The sequence below is a fragment of the Mustela putorius genome, unplaced genomic scaffold (genome assembly GCF_011764305.1).
Source record: "Mustela putorius furo isolate JIRA1106 unplaced genomic scaffold, ASM1176430v1.1 tig00003869_pilon_pilon_pilon, whole genome shotgun sequence".
In the NCBI taxonomy this organism is placed as follows: domain Eukaryota; kingdom Metazoa; phylum Chordata; class Mammalia; order Carnivora; family Mustelidae; genus Mustela; species Mustela putorius.
The window spans coordinates 27,905,284-27,917,297 of NW_025422021.1; the positions used below are offsets into that span (position 1 = coordinate 27,905,284).

The following is a 12,014-nucleotide window of genomic DNA, read 5'->3' on the forward strand; positions in this document are numbered from 1 at the left end:
GGAGAAGTAGGGTAGATCTCTGTTTCTTCCACAATTCTATAAATAAGTACTTAGGTTATCCAACATCAATGAGTATTGTAATGATTCGGGACCTTTCAGAGGACTTTGAGATCAAATGAAAGTGATATCTTTAGATCACAAAAAGTAAATTAACTATCGAACATTTGTACCACTCTGTGAAGTACTCAGTGTTAGGAATCAGATATTAGTATGGTCGCTAAAATGAGGTTAATTTGATGAAGGATTCTAGTGAGGAGTAGAGAACCTTGAGCTTGGGAAGTTAGAAGCTTCAGCTTGAAGAGAAGTAACTAAAATATACACGATTTTCTGGACAATAGAAACGGTCCATTTATTTTGCATTAAGCCTGAGTATTGAGATGCTCATTAGTCTTTAAAGTGTGGTAAACATGCATATCATTTTTGCTGATTCCTTTGTTAAAATGTTTCTGTCCAGAATGTCTACAAGCATGACTGGGAGAAGAGCAAAGCGAAGAAATTCGACATTAAAGTGGACGCCATTCCCCTGCTGGCAGCCAAGGCCAACAGCAAGATCGCCAGCGATGTGAGTGTGGTGGCCTGGGCGCCTGGGCAGGGGGCCCGCAGTGAGGGTTCTGGGTGGGTGGGAACCAGCACGTGTGATGTCTTTACAGGTGATGTACAAGAAAGACTATGAGAAAAATAAAGGGAAAATGATTGGAGCCCTGAGCATCAATGATGATCCCAAGATGCTGCACTCTTTGAAGGCGGCCAAAAACCAGAGTGATGTGAGTGTCTTTGTAAATCACTCTTATTTTCAGATGTGGCTACACTTACTGTTTAATGCAACTTCAGATGGGACGTTAGCCTAAATGAAATCTCAGATTCAGGAGGACAAGTCAAACCCGAAATCCCATGGGGAAAAGATGATTAAGTTCCTCATTCTTAGGATGTGTCTGTACTTTGAGACATGAGTGAATATTGTAAATGTTTCCTTAATCTTTTTCATGCCTTCTATTTCATTACGGAGAAAATATACTAGCAATAGCATTTTCTTCATTGCTTTTCCCAGAAATGAGCTGAATATCTCAGTATGTATAAATACATAGTCATTCCATGTCATGATCTGACTTCAGGTACTTTGCAAAAATATATATAGAAAAATGAAAGGCAAGAAGTGAGAAAATCAGACAAAAGAACAATAAAGTAGGAAAACTAGATGAATCATAACCTCAAGAGCAAAATATTTTACTTTAAGTAGTCTGTAAAATACTGATCTCATTTTAAAGACCTAAATATTAAAATTAAACTCTTTATAAAAATTACTTCTTTAACTCACAGCAGAAAAATACTCCTTATTCTATATCATTTATGTTTGTCTTCACTGAGTATATTTTTGGATTTCTGTATGGGAGAATTAAGACTGTAGAAATACATGATACCTATAACAAAATGGAAAAACCACCTTATCGTGTATAATTACTTAGGAGGAAAAATATTAGCCAAGTTCCAAATGTGTTGTAAAACACATTTTCATCAAGGGCTGAACTGAATACTTTTCTAGGACTGTGCCTTAGTATCTAAGGTCCACCTTATATCTTTTACCTAATTTTGCACTATTTAAAAAATTCATTTTCTTTCAAACACATTCAAGTGGACAGAATTATTTTAAGACAAAAAATTGCTTAGCAGCGTTGGCACACTGTGGTATATTCTGACTGAGGGCTATTACAATAAATAACACAAGTATGTACGTGGTTATTAGCTGACTAGATTTTTTTTTTTTAAGATTTTACTAATTTATTTGACAGAGAGAGACCACTAGCAGGCAGAGAGGCAGGCAGAGAGGCAGGCATAGAGAGAGTGGGGGGAAGCAGGCTCCCTGCCGAGCAGAGAGCCCGATGCGGGGCTCGATCCCAGGACCCGAGATCATGACCTGAGCTGAAGGCAGAGGCTTAACCCACTGAGCCACCCAGGTTCCCCATCTGACTAGATTCTTCAAGACATGAAACTCCACCATATTCATTCTGCCTCTTTTGCCTTGTGGAAAGTAAATGCTGAAAAAAATATAAAATTTGCCTTTTTGGTTAAGTATACAATGAAGGGAAAGGCTTTTAAACCATGAGATACATTTTTCTCTGATTTTCTTCCTTCAACAGAGATTATACAAGGAAAACTATGAGAAGACAAAAGCAAAGAGCATGAACTACTGCGAGACCCCCAAATATCAACTTGACACTCTGTTGAAGAACTTCAGCGAGGTTCGGAAGGCTGTGGTTGCCCCTGGGCTTTGAGGGCTTTTCTACTGTTTGACAGATAACATACATGATTGACGTATCTGTCAATATGCTTTCTTTTTCAGGCTAAATACAAAGATGCATATGTACAGAATATTCTGGGACATTATATAGGCAGCTTTGAGGACCCATATCAAATTCACTGCATGAAAGTCTCAGCTCAAAACAGTGATGTAAGTTGAAGACCATTGTTCTGTCTCTCAGTGACATTATTTGGAGGCATTCACAATCCTCATCTATTTTTGCTCTTTCTCATTACAGAAAAATTATAAAGCAGAGTATGAAGAAGATAAAGGGAAATGCTATTTCCCTCAGACAATAACACAAGAATACGAAGCAATCAAGAAGCTAGACCAGTGTAAAGACGTGAGTCAGGGGCCCTGAGTTCTTGAAATGGGGTTTGGGATTCTTCTGCCATCTAGTGGTAATTTTAGCAGGAGTTTAACTACTAATATCGAGTGGTTAGCAGATGTTAAATTTTAAATTTTGGGTGAAATTGGGGAGCATAAAAATTGCTGTGAACAAACCTATTGGTTACAAAAGAATTTGTGGCGTTATTTATCTTCCGGTAGTAAAGTCTAGATACGTGGCTTGGTCTGGGGGAGGAAAGGCAAGATAGGGAAGTTTCTGAGAGGTCTGCGTTCATTTGTTTAATGAATTCACGGGAGGAGCTAGCTTGCGTTAGACCCTGTCCTTGATGCCGGGAAAGAAGAGGGAACAAGGCGGGCTGCCTCTCGGAGAGCACGCACTTGAGAGGGAGAGACCAACAATAAACAGAGAACACATGCGGAGTGGTGTTATAGAATTAAATACATTAGAATGATGCGGGAGAGGGAGACTGGGTGGGCACCGTAGACTGGGTGCCCAAGAAGGGTCCAAGGCAGAAATGTGCAGCCACGGCAGTATCGAGGTGAGAGCAACTGGCAGAACGGCCTAAGGAGAGAACAAACTTGATACTTAAGGCATTGAAAATATGAGGGAGCTGAAGGGTACTAAGGGGGTTACAGTGGTAAGAGGCGACAGGGTAGGAGGAGGAGGGAGGACAGAGATTCTCTAGGGTAGAGCTCATCAGCCAAGGCACAGTTTAGGTCAACTACCAGTCCCGTGGAGAGCCGTTGTAAGGCTTCAGCAGGAGCAAGATCAATCCGGTTGCTCAATTGCAGCAGGGAGACCAGTTTGGAGACAGCGTCAGGAGACGGAGCTTGCGAGAGAGAAAGTGAGAATGTGTCAACCAAGTGTTCAGGAAATAAACTCTATTTTTTAATTAGATTTTATTTATGTATGTGAAAGAGAGAGAACCAGCAGGGGGAGGGGTGGAGGGAGAGGGAGAAGCAGACTCTCCTGCTGAGCAGGGAGCCCGACGTGGGTCTCAGTCCCGGACCCTGGGATCATGATCTGAGCCGGAGGCAGATGCTTAACCAACTGAGCCACCCTAGCACCCTAATAAACTCTATTTTTAACTGGAGATTTTTTTATAAGTTAGTGTGTATATGAACAAGAATATAAAGATACATTATGAAATTTCATGAAAGAATGTCTTTTCTAGCATACATACAAAGTTCATCCAGATAAGACCAAGTTCACAGCCGTCACTGATACTCCTGTGCTGCTGCAAGCCCAGCTCAACACGAAACAGCTTAGCGATGTAAGTACCTTGATCTGTGCAAGTGTGGACGACCTAGAATGCTGTGTTTATTTAAAATACAGGCATTTTCATGCTCAGTCTTCATAGGCTCATCGATCTACCCAACAATGTCATTTTTCAAGATTTGTTCATTACAATGCAAAGGAAGCTGCTAGATCGAATTGCAGCCTCAGGGAAAATGGTGCTAAACAATAATAAAAATAAATAATATTTCTTCAGTAAGTCACCAATTCTTAGTGGAGAATTTGCCCATTAGGGTCTGTCACATACCCAAAATAATGCATACTAAAACTTTATGGCACCTTAAAGACAATGAGTATCTTTGCGTAGGTAACAAGGGAAGTATTTCCCATTCTTTAATTTGCCAAGGAACACTTTACAAAAAGGCAAAGAGTGCAGAAACAAGAAAGACATCAGGCAGTGCGAAGAAAACTAATACAGGGTGATGATAGAGAATTCAGACAGACTGAAGTGAGAGGCAGTGAGTGGGTGGACCTTTCAAGTTGAGTGGTCAAGGAAGTTCTAATGCAGAACAACCCAGCCATGCAAAGATCGGGGAAGAGCAGCATTGCTTCTAGAACATTCACATTCATGCGGGTCACCCAGTGATTCACCCAGAGAATACAGATTCTCAGCTCCTCAGTGATGCTGATGCTGCTATTCATCGACCACACTTTGAGTAGTAGGGTGCTAATGTAGCTAAGAGTAGCACAGCCTTCTCAAGAAGGAAAATACGTTGTATTCTACTCTAAAACGTGCTTTACTATCACAGTGAGCTCATTTGCAATTGGTAAAGAAGGAAATGGCATCAGTGTCACCCAGGAGTCCCTATCAGTTCATTATGCAACTTTCCTAACTTATTAACAGTTCATGCCTCAAGAAAGAACAGCCAAACCCTAACATCAGTGATGCACCTGAACTTGGCAAGCAGCAGAGGAATAGGGTGCTGTATGCAGTGTCTGGTCACCACACACTCTTCTTGTTGGTCATGATAGGGCATGGCTCTGGTTTGGAGGTGCTTAGTACAATCCTGTGTATTTGCCTTTTGCTCCAGAATTCAACAACCTCATTCTCTCTTTATACTCCCTTCCTTCCACCCACAAAACCTTTTAAAAAATTTAAAGTGCTATGTTTTACATTTTTATTTAGCAGAATGTATGTATCTTTTAAACTGTATTAGCATTTTAATTATTTAGCATTGTAACTATTTTTGTTATTTCTCCGATCATAGAATTTAATAGATTTTGAGTGTTCCTGTCCTGAAAGGACAGCCTAAAAGTTTAGATCCAACTGCGTTTCCGCACACATACACCATGATAGCATTTACAAAATGACACCTCAAGTTGGATCACACTCTGATCTCGAAGGTGGGAGTGAGGGTCAAAGCCCTGTACCGGACTTTGGACAGATGGCCTCTTTGAGACATGTTCCTAAAAAGGATAGAAATAACTTAGCCACTTATATACTCATGAGAAAATTCTGACAACAAACTGACTATCTTCTGTTGTTTTCCAGCTGAATTACAAAGCAAAACATGAAAGTGAGAAATTCAAGTGCAATGTACCAGCAGATGCTCCACAGTTTATCCAACACAAAGTCAATGCCTATAACTTAAGTGATGTAAGTATCAAAGCCACAGAAATCTATCATTTTGTGCCCATGTAAATAGGAAATGTCATCGGTGTTTAAAAAGACCCCATTAGGAGTTATGTAACTAACCAGCTATGACAATTGTGTCCAGAGTATCAGTGGAGCTTTTAAGGTCTAAATGCTGGGAAGGCTCTTACTTAGCCATCTTATTTCATTTTCCACAGTCTCTTTTACCATCAGAAATCCTCAGCTAATCTCTAGAGTTTTGCAAGATCTCTTCTATAAATGTCATATTTCACCTTCTTCAAGTGGTTCTCTTTTTACACTGCCCTTTTTACATCAGTGTGGCAGAATCTTTTGAAAGCTCACAGGATATTAAAAAGGTGTTTAGTATTATATGGTGGTAGGTGGGAAGCTGGATGACAGATTAATGAATAATTATACTACCATTTGGTAAACTTACTATTTGTAGGTGAAGTAAGTCTACATATACAAATTTTCAGTCTGTTTCTTATTTTACTGGATGAAGCTGTGTTGACTGTTGTTCTTACAATTCTTTTGATGAAATTTCTGTCCAGAATGTCTACAAGCATGACTGGGAGAAGAGCAAAGCGAAGAAATTCGACATTAAAGTGGACGCCATTCCCCTGCTGGCAGCCAAGGCCAACAGCAAGATCGCCAGCGATGTGAGTGTGGCCTGGCCGCCCGGACAGGGGGCCTGCGGTGACGGTTCTGGGTGGGTGGGATCTGGCATGTGTGATGTCTTTACAGGTGATGTACAAGAAAGACTATGAGAAAAATAAAGGGAAAATGATTGGAGCCCTGAGCATTAATGATGATCCCAAGATGCTGCACTCTTTGAAGGCGGCCAAAAACCAGAGTGAGGTGAGTGTCTTTGTAAATCTGTCTTGTTTTCAAGATGGTATGCCTGTTAATATGCCCAGGGGTGGTAGCAAGTAAAAGAATTCCATATCCATGGGCTCTGTCCTGTTCACAACAAACTGCTGGGGATAAACTTCAGAAGCAGAATGATTTCCCAAATTCTTGTACCCTTCAGTGTTTGAGGAGAGAAATTACTGATTTATAATTGATGTCCGCTTCACTTTAAAAAATGTATGTTTTAATATTTAATAGAATATTGGTTTTAATTCTCAAAACTTTTTGAAAACATCACTAGATATTTTCATATTTTCTTCTGATTGAAAAATAACCTTTAAAATGATGGCTTTAAAACTGAATTTATATTGGAAGAGAATCAAGAGTCACAGACAGAAATCTTATTGTTAACTGTCATTGTTCTTTATTGACTTTAGCAGTTGTACCAGCATAGGTTCAAGGAAAACACTGCCCTGATTATAGGGATTATAGACCCCTTTGAGAATCTGATAAGACTTGGATCACTCATCTAGAAAAATGAACTTTTTCTTCATACCTTTTGTCTGAATTGCAGAGAATTTATAGATTCCTAAGGCTTATCTATGGGCCAACTCTCATCTTTAAGTTAAAATTCTTACTGCAGGGTAGAAAACAAAAACTGCAAATTGTAGCATAGACCGTGTTTAAAGGATGTTCAGAGAATTCCTTAAGAGTGGAAAGACTGTTCAACATAGCTTGCAAATATTTTTTTCATAATTAAATAGAAGAATGTTTGTATTTTCAACCATGTGTTCATATAATTATCTATATATACTTCTTTAATTCATTTTGCATGTGCTATGTAGTTATATGGCAGTTTAAAACATCCTGTATTTAGTAATTTTCTCTGATAGCTTCACACTGAATTATGTCAGTATACAGTGCTCACATACATCGTATTTCTTACTATTTCCTTATCCCTTCTCAGTTCCAACGGTTATAGCTGTCTATTGACAGCACATGTATCTTTGTCTTTTGTTCTTTATCCCATCACAATACCATTAGAACACTAAGCGCATAGTAGTGTTTGGTAAATACTTGTTAATTGATTGACATTGGCAACCAAAAAAGCTAGTCAATGATGAATCATTTTCACATACTATCCAGGCTAAATGCTTAGCTGCAGATATGGAACATGCAAAGCTTTTAAAGAGAATCTTTTAAGGCCATTTGGACCTTTGACTGCATTTTATATATGTAGATGCATGTGTGAACTGATTAGGACAGGAACAAAAGAATCAAAACAATTTGGTCAAAAACGTTTCCACACATCAATGTTGTTGCAACTTTGCTTTTTCAGTTTATTTATTTAAGATTTATTTTAGAGAAGGCAGAAAGAGAAAGCATGAATGGGAGGGGCAGAGGGATAAGGGAAAGGAATCTTAAGCAGACTCCACACTGAGCGTGGAGCCCAATGTGGGGCTTGATCCCACAACCCCGAGATCATGACCTGTGCCAAAACCAAGAGTTGGACACTCAACCGACTGTACCACCCAGGTGCTCCTATAAGTTTCTTTCTTTCTTTCTTTTTGTTAAATGTTATGTACTTATTTGAGAGAGAGAGCAAGGGTGTGAGCAAGAGAGCACCAGAAGGGAGAGCTGCAGAGGAAGAGGGAGGAGTAGGGCCCCTGCTGAGCAGGGAGCCCGATGCAGGGCTCCATCCCAGGACCCTGGGATCATAACCTGAGCTGAAGGCAGACTCTTTTATTTTTTTTAAAGATTTCATTCATTCATTTGACAGACAGAGATCACAAGTAGGCAGAGAGGCTGGCAGAGAGAGAGGAGGAAGCAAGCTCCCTGCTGAGCAGAGAACCCGATGTGGGGCTCGATCCCAGGACCCTGAGATCATGACATGAGCTGAAGGCAGAGGCTTTAACCCACTAAGCCACCCAGGCGCCCCTGAAGGCAGACTCTTAACCGACTGAACCACCCAGGATCCCCCCAAGTTATTTCTAATAATGACAAACTGTATTTTTTTAGTGTTCTAGCACTGTCCGAAAGTTTCCATATTTTATTTTCATAAACCAGAGTCTAGATTTTACAATTAAGTGATAAGTTTATTCAGTGAAAGTGACTGCCCACAAAAATATTTAGAAGGAAAATCACATTCCCTAAGCTAAACAATCATGTCGTTTTCAAAAGGAATTGCTACAGAAGATTTATAAGGCGCATGGATCCTTGCTACCTTGGGTCAGTCTTTAATGCTTCTGTGATTATGTGGAGATATAACAAGTTTAGAATTTTCCTACAGGCACTGGGTCAGAATTTTTCTTTCCTGTTAAGGTAATTGGTGAGTGGACATGATGAAGCTGGGGCCTTGACCTAATTAGCACCCTGTCTAACATTCCAGAAAACGAGCCAATGAAAGTACTTTCTGAGGCTCAGTCAAGACATTTGGTTTATGAAAACACTGTAATAAGTGCCAAGGTTACTTTCATGGCTCAGTTTCACAAACTTTTTCTCCTTTGAGGTCTTATTACTGCTGCAATCTGAAGCTTCTTTTAAATCGTTACCAAAATTAAACTTGGTATGAAAAAAACCTTGGGATTCTCAGTGGGGCTTATCTACTGTCAAAAGTAGAATAGCCAGGTTGGGAAAAAAAAAAAAAAATCAGTAACCATTTAAAGATGACATTAGGAAAGCCAAGTAGTCAAGAGGACAGCTTTATTCACTAAGTAGTCATTTTATAAAATCTGAAGTACGAAATGACCGTCATATAATTTTTATCATTAAAATTTTTATAATTGGAAAACAGATCAAGGATTAGATGACTTCAGTAAAAATAACACTTGTTAATGGTCCTTGCAAAAACCTGTGTTAAAATATCTGTCAGGCACAGAAGCTGTGGCCCATTCCTGATGTCTGACAGTTGCTCTTTTATCTAAAAAGAGATTTGTTCAGATATGTCCACGTTTGACTTTTTTGGAGGGAAAGGGTTCAATAATGTGTAACATATGAACAAATTTTAGGAAAAATAACTACTCAGCTATTGGAATGTGCTTCTGTAAATTGTGTTTGTTGTTTGTGAGAGACTACTGTGAGTGTCTGGAAATCCATTGAGGGTTTGTGGTAATAAATGGAAATTTCTTATTCACAGCGTGAATATCGTAAAGACTATGAAAAGTCAAAGACTATCTACACGGCCCCTCTTGATATGCTCCAAGTCACTCAAGCTAAGAAATCTCAGGAGATTGCTAGCGATGTGGACTATAAGCACATCTTGCACAATTACAGCTACCCTCCCGATAGCATTAATGTGGATCTCGCCAAGAAGGCTTATGCGCTGCAGAGTGATGTGAGTAATCGGATTTTCTCTATTCCCTTTTTCTAAGGCAGAAACGGAAATAATCTTTAAGTGGAGTGAGATTTTTTTGACATTCCTCAGTATTGTCATTGTCTTCTGTATGGAGCAAGAATGTAATGGGAAATGACCCTTGTGGCTGGAGGAGCCTGTGCCCTTTAGAGTTAGAGAGACCTAGGTCTAGCATGAACTCATCATCACCCGTCCCTTTGGGAAAGCTCTCAGCCTTGCTGAGTCTCAAGTCGTCCTTGTGAAATTGGAATAAAGTAAAAGAATTGTTTTGAGAATTTAAATGCATGCAAACACTTAGCTAAGTGTCAGGCCCCAGTGAATTCTCAGTAAACATTCACTGTTATTATCTTCGTTATTATCACAATGATCTCATTCATTGTTCTCAATAACTTTTTACCTGGATAGCTATCTTGTCTGAAAATAAAGTATCTTCTATCATTTACAGCATCAATTTTCATAATCACTGAGGTTTTTATCTGCAAATGAAAACTTGTTTAGGCAAATTAATTTGAGCTACACAATTGAACATCTCATCCTAACAATTCTATTCTATTTTTTTGACGTAGTGACCACATAACATATGCATAACATAAAACTTGCCGTCTTTATCCTTTTTAAGTGTACAGTTCAGCAGCAGTTAATAATATTCACGTGGGTGTGCACCCAGTTCCCAAAGCCTTTTCATCTTAGAAAACTGAAGCTATAGCAGATCAACAACTCTGTGCTTTTCCCCTCCTTCCAGCTCCTGGTAGACACTCTTCTATTCCTGTTTCTATGAACTGGGCTACTCTACAGACCGCATATATGTAGAGTCATTCAGTCTTTGTCTTTTTATTACTGGCTTATTTCACTTAATGAAAATGTCCTTAGACTTCATGCGTATTGTAACGTGTGTCAGAATTTCCTTCCTTCTTGAGGCCGAATAATACTCCATTGTATGTGCATAGCACATTTTGCTTATTCCTTCATCTGTCAGCAGATATTTGGGTTGCTTCTATCTCTTGGCTATTGTGAATAATGCTTCTGTGGACATAGGTGACCAATATCCCTTTGAGATCCTGCTCTGAATTGTTTTGAGTATATACTCGGAAGTGGAGTTGCTAGATCACATGGTAATTCTATTTTTAATTTTTTGAGGAACCATCCTCCTCTTTCTACAGCAACTCTACCATTTTAAATTCCCATCATTAACAATCTTATTTTATGCATTATTATTTCTTTAATTTTGCTATGTTTCTTTCTCCCAAGTAAATTGTAAACTTCTCAAAGGCAGGAACCCAATAATTTCTTGATTTTTCATTCCAATTAAAAGACCCACACTAAAGAACAATGATTTGGGCTCCTGGGTGGCTCAGTGGGTTAAGCCGCTGCCTTCGGCTCAGGTCATGATCTCAGGGTCCTGGGATCGAGTCCCGCATCTGGCTCTCTGCTCGGCAGGGAGCCTGCTTCCTCCTCTCTCTCTCTCTCTCTCTCTCTCTGCCTACCTCTCTGCCTGCTTGTGATCTTTCTTTGTCAAATAAGTAAATAAAATCTTTAAAAAAAAAAAAAAAGAACAATGATTTGAATTTTATATCTAGAATTTAAGTTTTAGGTACTATCCATAGCCAGACAATAAGAGTAGCCTATTTTATTTATTTATTTATTTATTTATTTATTTATTTATTTAGAGACGAGAGTTGGGTATGTGGGGGGGCAGAGGGAGAGAGAGAGAGAGGATCCCAGTGCAAAGCCTGATTCAGGGCTCAATCCCACAACCATGAGATCGTGACCTGAGCTGAAACCATGAGTTAGACACTTAACCAACTGAGTCACCCAGGCACCCCGAGAGTAGCCTATTACTTTGATAGCATTAAGTATGTCTCCAAAATAGGAAAAATTCCAAATGATAATGGCTTTCCATAGCAAATTATATGAGCGCAACCATTTTATTTATTTATTTATTAAAGATTCTATTTATTTATTTGACAGATCACAAATAGGCAGAGAGGTAGGCGGGGAGGGGGGAAGCAGGCTCCCTGCTGAGCAGAGAGCCAGATGTGAGGCTAGATCCCAGGACCCTGAGACCACGACCCAAGCCTAAGGCAGAGGCTTAACCCACTGAGCCACCCAGGTCCCCCTGAGTGCAACCATTTTAAAGTGGATCATTAGCCAGTGTAGAAACGCTCCTAAGCTAACTGTTACACATGAAGGGCAGTGTGTGCAAACACATAGTGCAAAACTTACTTTCAAGTCTTATCAGAAAATGAGCAAAATTATCTGTCTTCAGTGTGGCCATCAG

The 12,014-nt window shown here is 39.4% G+C and overlaps 1 protein-coding gene across 25 annotated transcripts in view; it reads left to right on the forward strand.

Annotated features, from left to right (window-relative positions):
- Nucleotides 1–12,014, forward strand: part of NEB (nebulin) — a 207,739-nt gene that overhangs the window by 31,757 nt on the left and 163,968 nt on the right. For 24 of the 25 annotated variants that reach the window (XM_013051923.2, XM_004743838.3, XM_004743843.3 and 21 more), the window contains exons 19-28: nucleotides 455–562; nucleotides 651–764; nucleotides 2,136–2,237; nucleotides 2,339–2,446; nucleotides 2,535–2,639; nucleotides 3,820–3,918; nucleotides 5,434–5,538; nucleotides 6,087–6,194; nucleotides 6,280–6,393; nucleotides 9,521–9,718. In XM_013051923.2, the coding sequence (XP_012907377.2) occupies nucleotides 455–562; nucleotides 651–764; nucleotides 2,136–2,237; nucleotides 2,339–2,446; nucleotides 2,535–2,639; nucleotides 3,820–3,918; nucleotides 5,434–5,538; nucleotides 6,087–6,194; nucleotides 6,280–6,393; nucleotides 9,521–9,718 (1,161 nt within the window). The remainder of the gene's footprint in view (nucleotides 1–454; nucleotides 563–650; nucleotides 765–2,135; nucleotides 2,238–2,338; nucleotides 2,447–2,534; nucleotides 2,640–3,819; nucleotides 3,919–5,433; nucleotides 5,539–6,086; nucleotides 6,195–6,279; nucleotides 6,394–9,520; nucleotides 9,719–12,014) is intronic. The other variant, XM_045066813.1, reaches the window with a different exon arrangement.